The sequence below is a fragment of the Ammodytes marinus genome (assembly GCF_949987685.1).
Source record: "Ammodytes marinus genome assembly, chromosome: 4".
In the NCBI taxonomy this organism is placed as follows: Eukaryota; Metazoa; Chordata; class Actinopteri; order Uranoscopiformes; family Ammodytidae; genus Ammodytes; species Ammodytes marinus.
In genome coordinates, this window is record NC_137233.1 from 8864469 (window position 1) to 8885795 (window position 21327).

The window sequence follows — 21327 nt, forward strand, 5'->3', positions numbered from 1 at the left end:
ACATCGGTAACAGTGACAAAAGTCTGCTGCTTGAAGACACATCGCTACACTCTGGAGATATGCAAATGACTAATCAGGACTGCTCCAAGGTCAGGCACTCGGGCAATTTACATTAAGCATGGCCGACGGCAAAACAAATCCATTTCCCGACCTTAGCCTCTTCTCACAGCAGCACCACATGCAATCAGGCGAGCGAATCACGTATATACTGCTATGTGTGTAATACTGACAGCCTGAATCACTGGAGGGGTATTGAGAGGTTACATCCTCCCACACTATTGGATGCATCCTCGGTACGGTGGAATCAGACGCAAAAAAATAAAAAATAAAAAAAAAGTGACAGATATGGAGCAACAGATGAATAACTCAAACCCAACACAGAACTGGGTGCCAGGCAACAGATGCTGATAACTGCCTCAGATTAGGTCCTAGATTGTCGTTGTCGGCTCTTGCCAACACTCTTGATGCTATATTTACTGCTCCATCTCTCAATCCATCCCTCTATGATCGTGTCTGTGCCACTGTGGTGCATCATCTATACACATTATGACTGGAGTGCCAGGTGTGAAATGGAAATGGAATATTCATTTCAAGCACCAGAATACCTTCACTTAAGCAGGGAGCGATATGGCAGAAGTAGGAAATAGTTTATTCATTCATGGTAGATTGGGTCCCCAGATGTGTGGGATCTTTTTCAACTTTAAAAAGGAACTTTTGAGACATTTACATTTGATTGAAGCTGGAGCTGTTGGCGGTCACAATCATAGCTGAGCTGGGCTGAGGGGTGAAATATTTTAAAAGTCAAATGGACTGTGCTACTCACAATTCTCCTTCTGAGCTGAGCGTGAAGTCAAAGATCTGCTTGGAAGCCAACTGAAAGCCTCAGGACACCTTTGGGAAAAATAGCTTTATGGACTTGACAAAAAAAGAAGACACACTCAGCGATTATTTCAGCAGCGATAAGAAAGGGATTGTGGGGGATGAATGGTGTGAATAGAACAAAACCAAGTTGTGCTGACACAACTCAAATTTGACCTGTAGGTCTTCCTTTTGAACACAAGTAGTAGGACTGCTGGGATTCAGCATGAAGTGGACTGTTTTATCATTTTCAACAATGGAAATTATTTATGAGAAATACTCTAGAACAGGGGTCCCCAAACTACGGCCCCCGGGCCAATAAAAAGCGGGCCGCGGGCCGCATTTGGATTTTAAAAAGATAATGTAATATGGCCCTTTGAATTTTTTTTTTTTTTTTTTTTTTTGCATTTCTTAGTTAACCCACTAGTGCAGGGGTGTCAAACACTGATTGATTGGCCCGTGGCACATTTAAAAAATATAATGTAATATGGCGCTTTTCATTTTTAAATAATTTAAATGCACTCATTATATTACAGAGAAATATGTCCCATAAAAGAAAATGAGCAACAAGCCCATCCCAGAGGACCCTGCATAATATTTTATTTTAAACGAATATTATTATGGAAAATCTATGCGTCCTTCTCCAATAGCTTCTAATTCATCTGACACAGTGTCTCCATTTTTTTTCCATACAAAATTCTTCAGATTTAGCCTCTTAATTTCTCTCTCAAAGTGCACCAGATTCATGCATTTCGCTTTAAAAACTTTAAAAAATCTCCCGGGGGGACATACCCCCGGACCCCCCTAGGAGGGTCGGGACCTCGGCTGGATACTATTTTCACCCTGCTGGACATTGGACGCAAAGGCAGAAAACACTGGGTGTATCATTGGCATATAAACAAGAGGGGAAATGTGTCTGTTTAATGTGCAAGGAAAGTGTTGCCGTGAAGAAGGATTACAATTTACGAAGACACTATGAAACTAAACATCAGAGCAGCTACATAATAATCCTGATAAATGTGTTATTTTTGCAAAGTGGCCCGGCCCTTCGTAGATTTTTCTGTATGTGGCCCTCAGTGAAAAAAGTTTGGGGACCCCTGCTCTAGAAAGAGGAAAACAGTGATCAAGTTGTGAAAAGGTTATTGCACGTTAAGTAAAAGCAAGTCTAGAGAGAGGATTATAAAATTATTAAATCCAGTGAGAATGAGTTCCAAAATTTCGGAACACAAAAGCACAGGCTGCCTTTGTCTTGAGTCTAGTGCAGAACTGATCTGAGATTTCTGTTGCATGGATGAATTCAATCTGTAATGTAGGCCGGTGCCTGACAAATGCAAGTAACAATAACTGTCAAACAATTGGAATGAAGTAATATTTCCGTCTTAACTGTAGTGGAGTAATAACCAGTAAAATAAAAGGAAATACTAAAATAAAGTAACTCAAATTTTGTCCAAAGTGCAGTAGTTGGGTAAATGTGAGTAATATTTCTTTAAGATTTTACAATTGTTAAGCCACTGACCTCTGTACCCATTGTTTTCTGGACCTAACCAATTTAAATGGAAAACTTTACAATGTAAAATGTGTGGAAAAGGTAGAGGAGGACACCGGACAAAGACTGTGAGGACACATATTTTCCACAGCAGCAGCTAGCCAGTCAGCATGCAGGCTGAACAGAGCAGCTTAATTGAAGAGCCTGAAATAGAGACTCTGGGGCTGAAGAAGCTCCCGGCACCATGCAGCCTATCAGGAGCCACCACTCTGACTTTGCTCTCCGTATATCCCCAAGATAGCAGCAGGGACACAATTACCAAATAGCTCAGAGATGCTGCATTGTCATAGATAGTATAATAATAATAATAATAATAATAATAATAATTAATTGTATTTGAGGGCGCCTTTCATAGCACCCAAGGTCACCTTACAGGACAGTGTTTAAAAAACAAAATCAACAATCATAAAAAACACAAGAACAAGATACATTGAAACAATTTACACAAGTGGGGTGAAATGGGTGGGAGACAATGAATTAGATTGAATATGTCAGTTTAAAAAGATGTGTTTTTAGACGGGACGTAAAAGTGGAGAGAGTGTCAGAGTTAGGTTACAGTATAGTATGGGCAAGTTTGTGCCTGTGTGCCAATTTAGCTCTGACACAAGGCTGAATGTCTTTTGACTTTCATGACAAATTGCTACACCTAAGTGCACTTGTGTTTTCCCCCCTCTTCCAGCATTAAGATTGCAGTGTTATACCTTGAATCACAGTTTGGATATGACTACTATCTTACTACAGTAAAAGTGCTGCATCGTCCATTATCCACCCCCACTGTTTTTTAGAAAAAGCTTGGGTTTTCTGTACTGCTCTTTGTATTTGTACTACCGAGGGATAAAAACACTGTAGTCACTGTAACTATATGGGTGCGTTGTGTGAGCATTGCACTCTACTGGCAGCTATTGTGTATTACAGGAAGGGGTTTGCAGTTAAGACAGCCTTACATTTTCAGGTCTATTGTACAGTGAATATCTCATCTGATTTTTTTTTGTCACATGGCATCTGGAGCTCTGGGGTTCTCATCTGACAACAACAACAAACACAACAACTACGACAACAACACAGCTGTGGCCCTCCTGTGGAGTTGGACCTCCAGAGTGGAGTTTATGTTGTTGCTAATAAGATACAGGAGTTGTGGGAAATGTGTCTTTGAAATCACAGAAAAAAAAGAACATTGCATGTCAACATAATGCCTCTGACTGTGCCTCTATTGAACGCTTCCAGTGCCTTTAAAGTTGAAAGTTGGGCGGCCACACGATAAACTTTTGATTTCCCAGCTGAACCCACAGATGATTCTAAGTCATTATAGGCTACAGCCCTGCAGAACAGCCACGTCGGGTTCAGTGAGCCACCAGATGGCAGTCAATAATACAGTAAGCCCACAAATCCAGGAATCAATGGAAGGGATGCTTTTGCTGGAGTAATTAATTATGCTGGCTGGTTTATGTTGTGAGGTTTGCGGCTTTTATTGCCTCTGTGGGATAAAATGACATATGGACCAATGGAGTTTTGGTTTTATGCCGTGTCATATACCTCTCTTACATATTACATGCTATGTGGAGTTTCTTTGATTGCATTTTTTTTTAAATATCCGTGCATGGTCCATGTTGCTTTGAATATGTTGGTTGATATTGAATATTTGGAAAAGTATGTTTTGTCCATATTGGAACATAACTGAATCAAATCATTCATCTTCATCTGATCCGTATTGGAACAACTGCATTTACTCTGCAATAGTATGAGTACCTCTTCCAGGTAGCATAGTTTACTCACTTACTAATATAATAGTATATATACACACTAAATTCCAAATACAATCATACTTTTTCAGATTAATATATGCCTACCCAAAGCATGATCAAATAAAAAAATATATATACTTTGTTATCGATTTACAGTAAAGTTAGGGTAAGGGTGTTACAAAGTCCATATTGACTTGTACACACATTGAAATGCTGCTTACACATTTATGCATACATTATATTCCAATGCCATCATATTTGTTAAATGATACTGTAGGTTATAGTTAGTATAGTACATATCATAATAACACTACTACTACTACTACTACTAATAATAATAATCAAGTTTTTGCTCCTACCAGTCATTTGTGCTTGTTTTTGACAACAATGTATAGCTTTAGGAGTAGCTAGGCTATTTTTCTATTGCGGTAGAATATACAGTATATATCTACCTAGATAACTAGCCTAACTTTTAGCCTAGTAAAGTTGTTCGGACTTTTCAACCACTGCATCCTGTAGGCCATTATGCAAACATGATGACTATCAATAGGCCTATTTTAGATGATTATTCTAACATTTTGTATAAAAGGACTCTGGTTATTACAATAGGCCAAATAGATTAAATCCACCTGTAACTTTCATATAGACTTTGGTAAAAAAAAAAAAAAAAAAAAGCTGTAGGCTACAATAGTGTAATAAAGTTACAATAGAGTCACTATCGGACCACAAAAAAAACACACGTTTTGAGATAAAGTCCGTATGAAAAACTTTTAAATTAATAGAATAGCTCGCTGAAAGTCTTCACGTGCCCTTAAGATGTTGTTTAAGAAGAGGCAGAGAGACGCAAGAAAAGAGACGCTAAACAAAGAAATCCAAGCAAAATGCAAGAGGAGGTACGTCACTGTCCCAGCCCCTCTTTCCAAATGCTCGTCTCTCATTGGCCACCACCCAGAGCTCCGCCTCGGCTATTGGCTGGCGCTGCCGTCAGTTAGAAACAACTCACTTCGCCGTTCTGTGTGTTCCTCTGCTTCAGAATCAAGCTGGACGCAAATCAAGTGAAACAAATCTTGTGACAGAAGAAAAGTTCATGCTGGAGTTTTCAAACAGCCCGGAGGGACACATGAAGGTAAGAAGACGTACGGGAAAAGTTGTTTGTGTTCGCGAAGGGGAAGGCAAAGGATATTTTGCGGTGTTTTGACCGTGTTTGCATTTTTTTTGTGCTAAAAGAAGAAAAAATAAAACCCAGAAATAGTGATACCTAGGCTATAGAAAAAAAGTAGCGAAGGCTGCGGGCCGAATGGTTTGGATTGCATCTCCTCCAGTTGCCACGAAGATGCGTTTGTTTGCAGCGGAAATACAAACTAAAGATGGACATTTCATTCTTGTCAAATTCAGCGAAGGAGAAGGACATTTAAGGGATCGCCTTCAGGCAGACCAAGAGGACCCGTTTGATCTTCATGATGGTGCCGATTGGATGTATTTACAAAGAGGTCCACTGGTTAAATAACACTTATTTACAAATCAGTGTCAACCCCTCTCCCTCTAAAATGGTTGGGGTTTGTTTGGGGTTTAAAAGCCAGGCTTAATCATAGCCAGTAGAAAGGAAGCTGAGTGAGTAGCCTAAGTAAGTGGCCTACAAAACAGAAAAACATGAGGTTGCCTACCAAATCCAATTTAGTTTGCAAACAGGCTGCAACTGACCAGACATCCTGATTAACCCACATCTGGTAAAATTCAGCAGAGTCCTCAGACTGTACTTCCCCTGAGTTGACCCTCAGTTTGTGAAACAAAGAGTTAATTTTATTATTTCTAACTCTATGTTACATGTATGTAGGCTATAGTCATACATGTTGGTTGTCCCTTAGTTTCTCAGTAACAACCAGCTGAAAGATGAGGTGAGGGAAGATTTGGATAAAAAGGGTTCATACACTGAGAGAGTTTCCCATGTCATCTGAAATGATAAAATTGTTTGAATAACTTCAACATATAGGCAGTGGTCCTAGGAAGCTGTCTCCAGAGTGAGGAAAGTGGATTATTAATGGAGTGTATGATAAGTGTCTTGTGGAGGAGGTTCAGGGCCCCTTTGCACTGGAGCAAAGAAAGCATATGTTTTTTTTTGCGCTGCATGTTTTTAATGAGTTCACAGTGTTGCAGACGAGGCAAATGGCTAACCAGGCTTAAAACAAACACGGATAAAAGGATTATGGAGAGAGCTTTCGTCATCGGAAGTGGAACTATACGGGAACGTGTGGGAAACTTTGGATTTCCCATGCCGTTGCCTATAGTGCTTGCATGCTGTCATCATTGCAGACTCAGACTTGGGGTATTAGGTGAAATAATATTTTTAAAAAATGATATGGATCTAGATGACTCTCACAACACCGCAGGCTCTCTTCTCACAGTGATTACAGCCGGCTGTGAAATTAGCAGGCAAGCCTGTAAAAAAAAAAAAAAAAACCTAGGGAGGTGTGCACACTGTTGTTTAATTGGCATTTTTACCCCTGTGGTTAGGCCACAGACCATGAGTTGCTGGTGAAGGCAGAACTGAAAAAAACACTGTGTGCCTTTCTGTGTGTGTGTGTGTGAGAGAGAGGCCTCTGCTGTAGGGATTAAGGCAGTAGACTAGTTGACGTGCGGCTCACAAGGGTCGTAGCTCATTCCTCTTTTCACTTCTGCTCTGCATGAGTGTCAGTGCAATTAAATGCTGTAAATATGCAGCAGCAGTTTCCACAGCCAGCCAGGCCATCACAGCAGCACTCTCCAGTCATGTCCAGATTTCTCTTTTGAAGATGCCTGGGAAAAAATATTGCTTCTACTAGCTCTGGTATTAAAAAGGCTAGTGGATCAGGTCTCAAATTATGCAAACAGTGCTTCAAGAAATCAGCCCCCCCCCCCTCCTCCTTCGAATGACTTGACGATGTGGAAAGTTGCTGTGGCCCGGCGCAGATAGCTCAGAGTGGAGCCCGGGCCAGTTAAATGAATGATATAGTTCAGGTGGGGATGTCAGTCGAGTAATAAGTAGCAAGACTTCTCAGACGCCGCATTCCAGTTGGGCTTCACGCTAGAGTAGATTTCTGTTATTAAGTAGTAGTCTGCCCCATGCAGTGAACATCTAGCCTACACATCCCACACAATGATTCTCATATAATATTAAAGAGAGAGAGGGGGGGGGGGGGGGGGAGGGCGGGCGCTTAGTGTAAGAGCATCAACAGCTTTGATCCCATTTCAAAGGAGGGGCCCGCATGTCAGTTCTAACTTAGCCAGAGCGAGGTTGGTTGTTTGAGGTGTATCACCGCAGGGCTTGTCAGTGAAACCAACACAGCTGTGAGATTATAGAGTGAGGAGACAATACAAAGAGACCACATCACGTTTCAAACACAGAATAACGAACTGTCAACGGCGCCCATTTTGAGTGGGACATGCACTGGGATCACAAAGCAAAGTGATTCGGGATTATGTTTAAGAAAAGTAAAAAAAAAAAAGAGGTATTTGCTCATGATCAGTGAGCTTTACGACCGATGATGGAGCAGATTGGTTGCCGTGAGCTGAGTGACCGTCTCTAATTTTATATTTGATCCATCTGTGGCTGATGATGAACATGTCAGCCTATTGTTGACATGCTTGTGTCCCCTTATCGAGTTGAAATATCAACTAAACATGGAAAATTAAATTTTGTTAACAGTGGTATTTCGATTAGCAATATCCTCCCATTTTGCTTGTCGCACGCTACACACCTCGTCTACACACCTCGACTATACACCTCGACTATACAGTACTTTCTAAAATATGTTTTTTGCAGAATAATTCTAAACTACACCCAAAAAAAGGCTGGCTGGTTTCTCTCCATACAGGAGATAAATGTTACAACATATTTTATAGAATGTTCTTGTGTTGCCAAATGACTCCCCTTCCAAGATAATAACCACATAGCTGCGTAAAGCTCATAAATCAGTGGGCTTCATCAGATGGATCAGGGGTCTGTCCGGATGTCTGATTTTTGGTGAATTTGAAAGCACAGGGCTTTGTTTGAAATAACAAGATAAATGATTTGGGGAAAACTGTTCTCCAAGTATAGCTTCTCAATTCACTCTACCAGATAATAAGGCATCCCAAAAAGATCAGACACTAAGTACAGATTAAGAAGTCATTTCTGTGAATAAAAATACTACCGCACATATGCATCAGTTCTAATAAATCAAATCTAAATTGACTTTTGTTAACCACGTTCTTCTCTTTTGCCCTCACAGTCCAAGCTGGATATGGAGAGTCTGACCAAGCCAGAGTTGCTGATGCTCTTCAGCATCCTGGAGGGAGAGCTGGAGGCCCGGGACCTGGTCATTGATGCCCTAAAGGTAACAGTCAATGGAACTGGTAGCATAGTTTTAACATTTACAGTGATTCCCTGCATATAATCTGTCTTTTTAGAATCAAACACACACAAGTCTCTGTTAAAAGCTGGTAGTTCTACAGCAGGGGAAAAGTATGAAAGCGTCAGAAGATACACCTCTCTCTACCCCACTGCAGTATCATATTGCTAAAACAGTGCATGCTTCTCTTTGTAGTTTGCATGGGGAGCTTCTAGCAAACGTTGTCACACTGTATAGCCTCTTTCAAACTGGCCAACAAAAACCTGCTTAAACCCCTTAACATCCAACCTTATTCTGCAGTGCGAAATCATGCAAACAGCATTCAGACCCTGGTCAATTACTCTCTAGTAGGCACGGGTATTCATCGATGTGAACATCACACTCTGATAAACACGCTTATTTGCGTAATGACGTTGCCACCAACTTCCGCACGTCATATCATCGCACTGGCAACTGAGAAAATAATAATTGTTGTTTGTGGTTTCAGCATGCAACAGAGATTTTGTGCTTTACTTTCTTTAAGCTTGAGGGACAAAAGTACAGGAAAGCGTTGGGTGATGTTGTCCATAGCCTTAGGTGGGATGATGTAGGCCTATGTGCTGCTGACGCAAATCATGCAACACATTGATTAATAGCTGCTCTACCTTAAGGTCAGGTTAGTTAGGGTTCATTTTCTCATGTTGTCCCAGTGTATATACAGTATACACACACACACACACACACACACACACACACACACACACACACACACACACACACACACACACACACACACACACACACACACACACACACACACACACACACACACACACACACACACACACACACACACACACACACACACACACACACACACACACACGCACACGCACACGCACACGCACACACACACACACACACACACACACAGTTTGTCACAGAGCAACTAGTTCAACGTCAGGCTGTCTTACTTTGGCAGGGTTAATGCTGTATTTCAATTAAAGGATTGTAAAGCTATTTTTCCAACACTGTGTCCTTTGAAGGGTTGCGTCCTGCAGGCCCACATACCCAAGCGTTTAGTGACTGTTTGAGGATGTGGTATCATTTATTATAAGTTATAAACTTACTTCACTTAGACCGTCACAATGATAAACCACAAAAGTCAGGATAAGCAGTGACGAAGCAACCTTGTGATGTAGCATTTCTGCTCGAGAGAGAGAGATGCTTGCAACTTTCTGATACATTCATCCAACACTGCAGACTTGTATTCTCACTATTAATATCTTTGAGTTCTTGGAATGCTGTTCACTTTCCGGGTGCAAACTACTGCACCATTGAAAGAAGAAACTTGGAAAGGCAGCCAAAGAACTAGAGAGCAGCAGCCAGCCTATGAGAGCCCACTGCCCAATGTTCATGTGTTGTGTCTAGACCACATTCCTACATCTCTCCTGGGATCTGGCCATCTAAGGCAAGAAGGGTTTCAGCACGCTGGGAGCCTGATGACTCAATGTGAGTGAGAGTAGGAGTGAACAAATAAACATTGGCCTTAACTGGAGCTTGAGGGGAATATGGATGTGCTTCTTTCATGGCTTCGCCGGCTCACACTGTTAACCCATTCAGGTCTAGCATTGGATCAATGCTGCAGTGTTGACTGACTTGCCAAGTTTTAATAACATAATCGCGGACTTGTAGGACATTTATTGCAGGGAGTAAGTGAAAACTGATCTCTCGACTGTGCCTCAGGATATGTGTTTTTTTCCCAAAAGAGGAAACGTGACTTCATACCTTTCTGCTGTTCTGCTGTTGAGGAATTGGCGCTGTGGATTCTTGGTTCCCGTCCTCACTTGAAAATAGATTTTTATCAGTAAAACATGACCCAATACTTATTTGGTTTTTAGACATACTAATGGATTTGTTATAGGGATGGCAGTGTTTGTCTGTTGCTCCAGTGTTTTTGTCCTGACTGAAGTTTTCAACAACTATCAAAATCGATTTCCGTAATATTTTTTGAAAAGCCTCTGTGGTCCCTAGAGTATACATTCTACTTTGGTTACCCCAACTTTAGATCTGCACAAAAGTTTACACATACAGTACATTCATGGTCCAAAGGAATCAAATTGACTTTGGTGATCCCCTGACTTTACCTCTAGTGCCAACATAAGGTCCAAATGTGTTGTTTTGAACAAATACATTAATTGCCATAGAGTCTGATTCAAATATTGCAGCCCTAAGGAAGAATTTCAATAATATTGATAATCATTTTCCATGAAGGTCACATTTTTATTCTGTCCAATACTTTAGTTTACGACCAAAAACCTGTAAAACTAATGACATTCCCATCAGCCTCCACTATGAAATGGACATGCACATAGACCTACAGTAAATAGATTTCCAGTCTTGCTGTGCATGTGTCAGTCCCTACTGACGTGTCACAGTTACTCTAACTGTCATGTGACAATGTGTCACTCAACCACATATCACCATGGTGACAATAACACCACTGTTTACTGGTCAAAAGTACGGGAACTTGCGGGTTTTCATGCGTATAGCCTCCATTTTAAGTGTTTTAAAAATATAATATGCTTATCACCGCTTTTCTACAGGATATGGTGCAAGTACAGGATGCAAGGTTAATTATGTGGTTTTTCTGTGGTCCTCTATATTAAATTATGCAGAACTATCAGTGGCATTTTAACTATCCACTGCATTTTTTTCCCTTGTGACTCACTTCTGCAGCTGCTCACGCTGTGGCTTTCAAAAGGAAGTTTGTCTCTGGCACCGCTCATATTTGGCACACAAAGCCCTGCAGTGATCCAGTTGTGCCTTTTGCTTTATGGAAAGGAATATGAGGCAGTACTTCAACCTTAAAAAGGGGACTCAAATATGGAAATGAGCCCTTTTAATTCACTGTGGAGTTCATATGGCGTGGATGAGTGGAGATCCCTATTAGACATACTGCATACTGTGTTCTTTGGTAATGGGGAAGCTCTTCAATTAGGGGAAAATAGTCTTGTTGCTAGCTTCCAGATGCATCAACTGATTGGATTCTGTGTCAGCTACTGTTGCATTCATTGAGTTTCATCCACAATCATGTGATTATGTCGGCTATTATTCCTCAGATATCCATTTCCTTTGCAGAGAATGTTGAGTAGTATATTCATGCATGAACATTTCAGCGTATTTAGCAATCTGCCTATGCGACTCTGAAATATATAGGACTCTCTGGTAAGACGTTCATATATCACATTCCTTCAGTATTATACAGGTCTTGTCGCCAACATCGCATGTCTGAAAAAGAGTCCAGGCATGTGTCAGCAAAAGATAAGCTGTCTTGGAACCAGTGCAGCCATGGCACAAAGAAGGCTTCCCAGGCGAAGGCACACAGGATGCCAGGGACGGTTGCCAACAGACAAAAGCAAGAATAATGGAGGTAGACTTTGATGCATAGCAGACATGCTCCGAATGCTTATGGGTATTGCACATTGTACATTATGATGTAATGAATAAGCTCTGGAAGATTTTGCTGCATAGTGTTAAATAAGGTTAGAAATGCGTTTCCTGTGATCCCTTCTTTTCACTTCCTCCGCCCTCGCTGCAGCAGCGTAGGATTGATGCTAAAGGAAAACAGCCTCCCTTTGTGTTGTGGAAGTGCTCGTCAGTATGGGCATTGAAGGGCTGGGGAGAGAGGGAGCGGAGAAAAGAGAGCGTCTGTGTTTATGAGTGAACTTTTGTGCAACAGGGGTTCTTGTGAATTAGATGAAAAAAAATGGGAATTAAAGGGGCCAATCATCCAGTTATGGGAATGTGTGCAGCAGACTAAATAAATAGTCAAATAAAAAAGGAAAACAATGAACTCTCCTGGTAGTAGAAAAAACAGCAATCACACAAATCAGTTCCAAGTATGTGTTTTCTTTGTGTTTTTCTAGAATGTTTTCATACTGTAACACAATTGTCTTCCAAATTCAGCGATTTCTTCTGGTAGAATTGAATGCAACTGCAGTGATGAAAGTCAGACTGAGTATATATATCCCCATTAAGCAACGTAACTGTAAAGTGACACATCAAAGCAGACAGTCATTGACAGGAACAGAGACTTCTCTTTATAACTTCTTTCCCATAGGAAAAAAAAAAGTGGACCAACCCTGAAATAAAATGCTGAAGTCATTTTATTTCCTGTCTCAGTATTTATATATTTATATAAGAAGATATTTGGCAGAGAAATGTCAAGTAAATTCAATGTGAACCCTGTATTGCATAGTGGGGACAAGAACCATATGCCACTTTTATAAGATAGTCTGCATCGCACGCAATACTTCTGTCGAGGTGCTGTGTGGTCATTGGGCTTTGGATAGGCAGCGTCACTTGAGAGGCATTTTTGAATTCTCCTGGGCACCTTGTGTTTTCCTGTTTCACCCCTCCGTGCTGTTTGATCCGCCTTCACACCGTCCTCTGTGGACTGGATCAAATAACAGCAGCAAAGTCTCACAGCCTTGCCCCCATCCTCTCTCTGTGCCAGATGAGCTTATATTGAAAAAAAAGACCATCACAAAGCGTATTATGTGTTGTGGAACATTACTTGAACTCCTGTTCTCTCTAGCCATCCATCTTCACTAACTGTATTTCTAACTGGGTTTCTTTAGAGCATTGATTACATTTCTTTGATAAGACCTGTTGAGTTCAATTGAGTCAAAGTCTGTACTACAAGTATTATGGTTGTTGGTATATTAAGTTGGCTCTTTCTCATTGCTAAAAGGTGCTTAACATCATCATTCTGAATGTCTTAGTTACTACTTCAGATGTCGGGACTTTTGGATCAATTATATGCATCAAAATAAATGATTGGAAAATCAATTGTTCTTGATCATATTCCAGATGCACCAATCAGACTCAGAATTAATCAAGCATACCGTGTATCTAGAATGAAGTGAATTAACCACATTACATCCAATTTCTTTGTCAATTTCTTCAGAAATAGTCAAACATTTTGTCTTTTCCTATAACACATTCAGTCAGTACATGGCTGAATTGGTTTTAATGGCCTGAGCAACTGCAGGCGTTTTTTTAAACACCAGGTATCTCAACAGTACTTTGTATTTTCAGACCCCTGAGCTGAGGTATCCTAATCATTTTTGGAAGAGAAAAAGTTGGATCGGTGCATCTCATTGTAAATAATCATAACTTTCCTCCAATATAGTGCAGGTAGGGATCAGTCAAAGTACCCCTGTTTAACACCTTCACTTGTAGTCAGCAGTTTAATGCTTTGTGAGAACAGTGAATCAGCTGCACATTGCCCTACTGGCCCACATAACCTGTTGGTCACACTTTAAACTTCTCTAGTAATCTTGGTATCAGTCATCAGGAGCTCCGTCCTCACCCAGCAGGGACAGGATACTTGTTCTGGCTAATCTCTTGATCCTCTTTTGTTGAAACCCTCACTAAGACACATTGCCAGCTCTCCTGTAGCCCTATATACAGTATACACACACTCTGTCTCCTCACACTCATACTTACACAGCCACCCCCTTTTCACCACAGGCCCCAAAAAGCATCTGCTGCTGAACCTGAAATGTCTTGCTGCTTTTATCCCTCCTTTTTGTCATGAGTAAAACAGAGGACAGGTCTGCTTTGGCCTGGGCCCAGTCCAGAGCAGCTGTCCTGCTAAAGATAGACAGACACACACCATCTGTTGCTCATTCTTCCTGCTCGCGTTCGTATTTTTATGCATTTCCTCTGCTTCTGCCTCTCTTCCCCTCTCTTTATCGACCACTTCATTTACCACTCTAGTATCATTAGAGATGTTAATCATGGTGTGTGTGGAGCGCAGTATTCGGTTTGCAGTTTTAATTGGGAGAGTAATGATAGCCGCCCGTGTTAACCGAAATCATTACTGCCCGGGATTGTAACGATTCAAATTGTGTAATAACTTCGAAGTTCAGTAATTTGGATGTTAGTTTTTTGACAGAATAACGAAGCAGGCTTAATTGAATTGCCTCATATAAACACTTTGAGGAACATTAGATACTACACACTGGGGCTTTTCCTAGTTTCCAAATTGAGGCAGAATGTAGAATAAGTGAACTAAGACTGAAAGTTTGCAGCCCTGCTCAAGTCTCATTACATTTGTGTACCAAATTTCATTGCATTGCAACCAACCTTGCTATCCAGCTACATAGCTAATGTTGGCTACATGCCATTTTGAAAATGTATACACTCAGGAGGAGTCAGCATCTGGTAACAGCTGAGACGTGTTTTGAAATAGCAGAAAAGTGATCCAAAAGCCGTTTCACACACATACTATAGCCAACTTAAAATCCTTCTGTAAACAAGGACATTGGTGAAAACGCATGAATAGTCCAAGCAATTCCACTAATTAACATTCCCTACATAGTCTTAACTAGCTAATCCACTGCTGCCCCTCTCATTATTCTCTCCTCTTTCCCATGTCTTCAGTCCCAGCGCAAAGAGTTGTTCATCCAGGAGCGCTACGGCCGCTACGACCTCAGCGACCCATTCCAGGCTCTGCAGAGAGACAGTGAGGCTGCGGGGGGCCTGGACCAGGGCTGTCCCAATCCAGTCACCAACCCTCTGGTGGTTCTCAAACTGGTGGTGAGCCACTGCAGGAGGATGCAGGAGAAGATGTTAGCCCAGCTGGCTGCTGCCGAGAGCAGGCACAGAAGGGTGGGTGTGGCCCTGTGTGGTTCATAACTAGGGACGGTAGAAACGAGCTGCTTCCTTTTATACAGATTCAAAAATATATAAATGTAATATATCGTATAAAATCTGGCCTCAATTTGGCAGGAAAAGCAGAATAACAAATGAATAACAGCATGTTCTCAGTAGCTATTTCCACACAGCCAAAATAACTTCACAGGTGACTGGAAACAGATATGAACAGGGGGAAAAATAAAATACCTGCACCCTGATGTCATGTTTCCAGTCTTTCCTTTTTGTTTCATGTGAGTTTTGAAGTAAAAATGCAAAAATCACGTTCCGTTTGCAAACGCAAAACACATTGTCGCCTGATACCACTATGCAATTTAAATTGATGTTGCAAATAATGACTTTCATTGCATGGCATGTTGGATCAAAACAAACAAAGCACGCCATCATCTTAGTCTTTGTAAAATCACAGATGAAGACTATACTTTGTATCTGCAGGCGGCGCTAAACATGATTCTCATTTAGATCTTAAGCTAAACCATGCAGTCGTTTAGCTAAACTGCCATCAGCGTCATTGCAATGCTTACAATCGCTAATAGTAATCATATTGCTTTAAATAAACTGTCATGGGCCCTCAACACCAAGCAGATCAAAAACTCATGCAAGCCGGTTCCACTGCTGACTCTGTCTCCCCGCTGTGTTCGCTTCAGGTCATTGCAGATCTGGAGGAGGAGAAGAGGAGGCATGCTGAGGACACAGCCGAGGGAGATGACGTCACCTACATCCTGGAGAAGGAAAGGGAGCGCTTACAACAACAGGTGCCCCTCTAATTAAAAGTCACGCGGATTTTCACTGCATGTGACTTCTTTTAAAACACTTCTTAAAACACTTTGTATATTTTTATAGACTTGCTTTTATGTGATGCCGTAATGTTATGGTCTTTCCTCATCGTCTTTTTTCCCTAGCACCTTTTCATTTTATTAATAGGTTAATCATTTTTGTTTAATGCTGCTCCATTGTCCCCCTTTTTTCCACTATTACAATGATGTGTATATGAATATGTGTATTGATTTTTTGTAAATATGTGTGTGTTTGCTTTGTATGTGCTTTTGTTTCCTCTGCCAAAGTTTGTATGTACTGGATAGATTCAAATAGGAGTCAGTTAGGGATTTTTGAGCACTGAGCATCAATAGCTGTGAAGTAAACCTCAACCATCTGCACCGCCTTGAGCAAAAAACAATGTTTACTACGCCTGACACTTTGTTTATTGTGTGTGTGTCTCTCTTCTGGGTCTTTGTAGCTGGAGTTTGAGCGGGGCCAGGTCCGGCGGATGGAAAAAGAACAACGGCGGATTACCGACCAGCTAGAAGAGGAGCGCGCTGAGCAGAAACAGCTCTCCTTTGCTCTGGCCAAAGAGTGCAAGTGGGCCAGTGCCAGGGCTCTGGAGGAGGGCCACCGCATCACTGAGCTCAGCCGCAGACTTGACAAGGTGCCGGGGCCATTTATTTTCTTTCGATTGTTGCAAATGTAAGCGCTTGTAGTAAGAGCCCAAAATGTAACAACTTAAAACGTAATTTCAAAAACGAAATTGTAATAACTGGTTGATATTTTTACAAAATGATTTTTTTAAAGATGATTTGTTGGCATTTCTATGCTTTTTAATAACAGATGTGGAGAGACAGAGTTGAAATTGGGCAGAGAGGTGGTTATTTTTGAGGGGCTTCTACTGTACATTGAAGCAATTATTGCTTTCATCAATAAATTATTGACTCACTCTTAAATGTAAGAAAATGATTAGACTATTAGGAGACATATTTTTACTTGTACCATTATGCAATAACTTACACAAAATTGAATTAGTCACCATTATGGGCAAAAGTTTATTAAGTTTTGGGTTCAGCATTTTGTTACATTATCGACCAGTTATAACATTTTGGGTTTTATAAAAAAATAAAGAAAATAATAATTACCTATTTTTGTTACATTTCGGGTTATATCCTAGTTATATCTTGCACTATTGGTAAACATCCTTTTCCCCCTCATGTAGGAGAAGGAAGCTTGTCAGGCCCTGAGAGAGGAGCTGGAGGACGAGAAGAGGAAAGGCCTGAGAATGGAGGCGCGGGTGGAGGAACAGCTGGCTGAGTTTGACACGGAGCGGGAGCAGCTCCGCTCACGTTTGAAGAAGGAGGAAGCTCACTGCTGTCAGCTACAACAACAGGTGTGAACACTTCAACACATTCATCATCCAGGTGGCAGTAGATGGCACTTTTTTTTTGCGTAATTTGCGTAAAAGGGGAAGTCGGTGATTTTATAAAATGCTTTTTGTCTCCTCACGGTCCGCTACCTGTCCAGTTGTGTGTGCACTGAAAAAAATGCAGTGTTAATACACAGCCCAGGCTCTGTAATTGGATTTGCAAACAACGAGTATGTAAACAAAGAGTAGCTCACCGTAGCTAGCAACATGCCAGTCTGCAAGCACACACACAGTAAGGACAGGTTGTGGATCGTGAGGAGATATTCACTGAATTGACAAAAAGTGATTTTGACAAGTGTTCTCCAGAACCATTGACTCCACATTTAACTACACTTAAGTAATTTCATCTAATCTTACAGCAAGGGAAGAAAATGAGCTTGCATTATACTGCCAGATGTCTGCTTGAAATGAATCTTTCCCCCATTCTGTGATCAGGTAGAAGAGCTGGAGAGGAAGCTGAGAGAGGCGAACATGAGGGGAGATGTTACTGAAGTAGTGTCAGCTCCAGCGGAGGCAGTAGTAAAGGAGTGGGCCACTAAAGTTCCTCCGGGAAAGACAGCAGTAGACACTATTAAAGTTGAGGACATTGAGGAAGACACAAACCAGCATTCTGTGCAACCACAAGTCAACGGTCACCACTCTGTGACGGAGACCAATGGGCACCCCGGTCCACACAATGCACTGTCAGAGAATATCTGTCTACAGAATGGGGACGTACATACTCCAATTCATCAGACCCAGACATGCACAGCCGGCCCCTCCACTCTCCCTCCATCTGCCCCTTGCACCTCTCCCGTCTTTACCAAACACCCAGCATCAGGCAGCCCGAGCCCTGTGAGCCCTGTGAGCCCTGCTGGCTACCAGTCTCCATACCAGGCCGGGATCAACCAGCGCTTCCACGCTGCTCGCCACAAGTTCCAGGGTTCCACTGACCCAGAGCTTCAGCCACAGGCCTCAGTGCAGCAGCCCCCTACCATCACGCCAAAAGACGCCTCCCCTGTTATCACCTCTGGCTCCTCTCTAGAAGCCAGTCCAGTCAAGCAGATGGCCCGGAGCACGGTCACACAGGTCTTGTCTCGCTTCACCACCGCTCAGCAGAGTGCCACGCAGAAGCTCTCGACACCACCCAACAATTCTCCCTTCGGTACGGACTATCGCAGCCTGGCAGCGCCCCTGTCTCCGGTCATAGCCAGGGCCGCGGGGGCGCTTCAGCAGGGGATCAGGTCACCCACCATCCCCCGGGCGGACAGGGGAAACCCTCCACCCATCCCTCCTAAGAAGCCCGGCCTGGCCCAGGCACCTCCCTCCCCGGCCGCGGTGCCAAGGTCTGCCACTCATTTCTCAGACAGCCCTCTATCGGGCAGCTGTGGGCTCATCTCCAGCACAGAGGGAGTCAAAGAACTGGACATGGTGGTTTCCACTAACTAACCCATCATTTGATTTGTCAATACAAATTAGCAAGCTGCTACTCAACTGTTCATGACACAATGGTTTAATCCACATTTCATAATTATGATTGTTTCGTACATGGCAGGATGTGTATCTGTTATCTTTGAATAGAGGTCCCTTCAAACACTGTTATATTTGTATTTATTACAAAGATGTGCTGAGTCATTATTTGAGGTAGTGGTTAATGTGCTGGTACTTATGAGCAGTAAAAACTAATAGTTTTAGTTTCAAATGTGCCAATACTGTATGTTGGGCATACCAAACCATTACAGAATATTACATTTTTTATGATGTCACAAATGAATTCTTCCCACAGAGAAATATTTTTTACCCTTATACATTGCTTGTTATTAGAAAAAATACTGTTATTTTCAGACCAAATGTGTGTTACATGTATTAGTCTATGGACCAATGATAGTCACATTTCAGTGTGTCATATGTACAAAGCTTTCGTTTTTATAAAAATTGTATAGTTCATTTTATAAATGTTCCTTAGTTATTAATGTATGATAGTTTTACACAACAGATAATCTAATCAAATCAGTGTTGTTAAGTGTCATTACTTTAATGCTGCATACTTATTATAATGTTAAAGGCTCAGATTATATGCTGTCACCACTGTACAATAATTAGTTTAAGATGACTGATTAATGTCATGCCTTTGTCATTTATATTAAACTATTATACAAAAAACAAGAATTTTATAGTCAACCATTGCTTCAATTAATATCACAAAACAACTGCGATGTTCTCTACTTTTATCAGATCTATACAGTACTGTATAAAGTGACAGGTTTAATAAATGAATCCTAAACATTGTCATGTGTTCATTTCTTCATTTATGTGTAAAACTATAGAGCGCAACATAACGTGGTAAATAAAGTCCCGGTAACACTTTACATTAAGGTACACAAAACAGAGCACAAGTCCCAACAAGCACACAGGAGAGTTAAGTGATATTGTAAAGTGTATCTTTTGACCTGCTTCCCTTTACTACCAGTGATTGAGGTATGCTAACCTGGATGAGCAACCTTTGCCTATTTCTATATAGAGAATGCACATGCAGTTCCATGAAAGGTTTTTGCCACCTTTTCTTGAGCTAGAGAGTGAGGCGAAAAGCTAAACAATTTAAATGTTGAACTATTCCTTTACATTAATATTTTACAAATCTGTGTAACTGTATTTGAATAAAATAAATATAAAAAGGCACCGTTTTTTTCACTTAGTCAGTCACCTGCAAACAATGATTTCACTCAGCTTTTTCTCTTCATGTTGTCATTTAAAAAAAAAAGTACTGTACCGCCAAAGAATGTCCACTAGAGGTCAGTATTTGATAAACTCGTAGCAGGCTGGGGAATACAAAGGTCCGTGAATCTTTACTTCTTATTGTGGTTCCTCTGATAAATACAATAACGTTTTTTTGCATTGTTATTCCTAGTATTCGGTAGGTGAATCACTGACTATTTCATTTGATATAAGCACATACAATGCCTGTAAACAAGGCAGCATCATGTAAGACAATGTTTACATCCTAGATTATTTGTGTCATGGATGTTTTTGTGACTTTTGAAATGTCTGAAACCTCGAGGTATAGTTAGTTTCATACATACTTTACATGCTATACTTTTTGATCTTTCAATTATTAACACATTTTTAAAATTGGTCAAATACATTTCTGTGGAGATACAATGAAGATTACAGAGACTGCTTGTATGAACATACGATCAAATGTTCAATATTGCTCATATTCACTGGGTGTTTTATTTATTTGCATTTGTGTGTATGTAGTGTTTGACTGTATTTGGATGCTGAAAAGAAGCATCTCGCCTTTTTGCCCCATGCGGTTGCGAGGACAAGCTATGAGACCCCCTGAGTGGTCTGCTTGTTAGTTTGTGCCCTGTGTTGCTTCAACTGTAAACAGAGCTCTAGTGGTGTTTTGTTCAAGTGATGCAACTAATGAGAGGAACTCGGTTGGTGGTGATCAAGTTTGCAATTGCACAAGTGCACAAACACTACTTAAAGACACTTGACTAACATATTGTCTATGTTGTGTAATGTCACATTACACAATGTGACATTACGGCTATTACATACATGCAGAGCACACGTTGACTGGGCTTTCCGTTGCAATAAATCCCTCCCTCTCTTGGTTGTCGGGGAAGGGGTTGGCTGGTTAACGGGACGGGTCACCTCTTGGCTGCTGGGCTAGCCTAATTAACATTCCAGTGTATAGGACAGCAGGGGCCGCATCCCAAATCCAGCACAGGCATGCCCTGGTCCTCCAGCAAAGCCTCATCTCTCTCAGCCTCCATAAACACTGGGATCAGGTTGATGAGCTGTGAGGGGCCACGTCCCACACCGCGTTCGCTGCCAGCATGGCTTGTTCACCTAACACCACTGTAGGCTATTCTGCTGTGAGACAACCCACAACACTGTGCAGCTGGCAGAGATAATATTCTACAACCTTGT

At 41.4% G+C, this 21327-nt stretch overlaps 1 protein-coding gene across 2 annotated transcripts; it reads left to right on the top strand.

Annotated features, from left to right (window-relative positions):
* The first annotated feature begins 5191 nt into the window (after nt 1–5191).
* LOC307249327 (CTTNBP2 N-terminal-like protein) lies at nt 5192–19650 on the top strand. 2 transcript variants are annotated; one of them, XM_080025989.1, is made up of 7 exons: nt 5192–5272; nt 8394–8498; nt 14946–15173; nt 15866–15973; nt 16456–16644; nt 17203–17373; nt 17845–19650. In XM_080025989.1, the coding sequence occupies exons 1-7, from the start codon at nt 5234–5236 to the stop codon at nt 18835–18837; spliced, it is 1833 nt and encodes a 610-aa protein (XP_079882115.1). In that variant the 5' UTR covers nt 5192–5233; the 3' UTR covers nt 18838–19650. The 2 variants fall into 2 exon arrangements, with proteins under 2 accessions (XP_079882115.1, XP_079882116.1); XM_080025990.1 differs by lacking the exon at nt 5192–5272 and adding an exon at nt 5572–5636.
* The last annotated feature ends 1677 nt before the right edge of the window (nt 19651–21327 follow it).

Coding starts and splice junctions, on each gene's coding strand:
- LOC307249327 (XM_080025989.1), top strand. CDS start 5,234: ATGCTGGAGTTTTCAAACAGCCCGGAGGGACACATGAAG. Junction 15,974..16,455: donor GGGAGCGCTTACAACAACAG/GTGCCCCTCTAA, acceptor GGGTCTTTGTAG/CTGGAGTTTGAGCGGGGCCA. Junction 16,645..17,202: donor TCAGCCGCAGACTTGACAAG/GTGCCGGGGCCA, acceptor CCCCTCATGTAG/GAGAAGGAAGCTTGTCAGGC.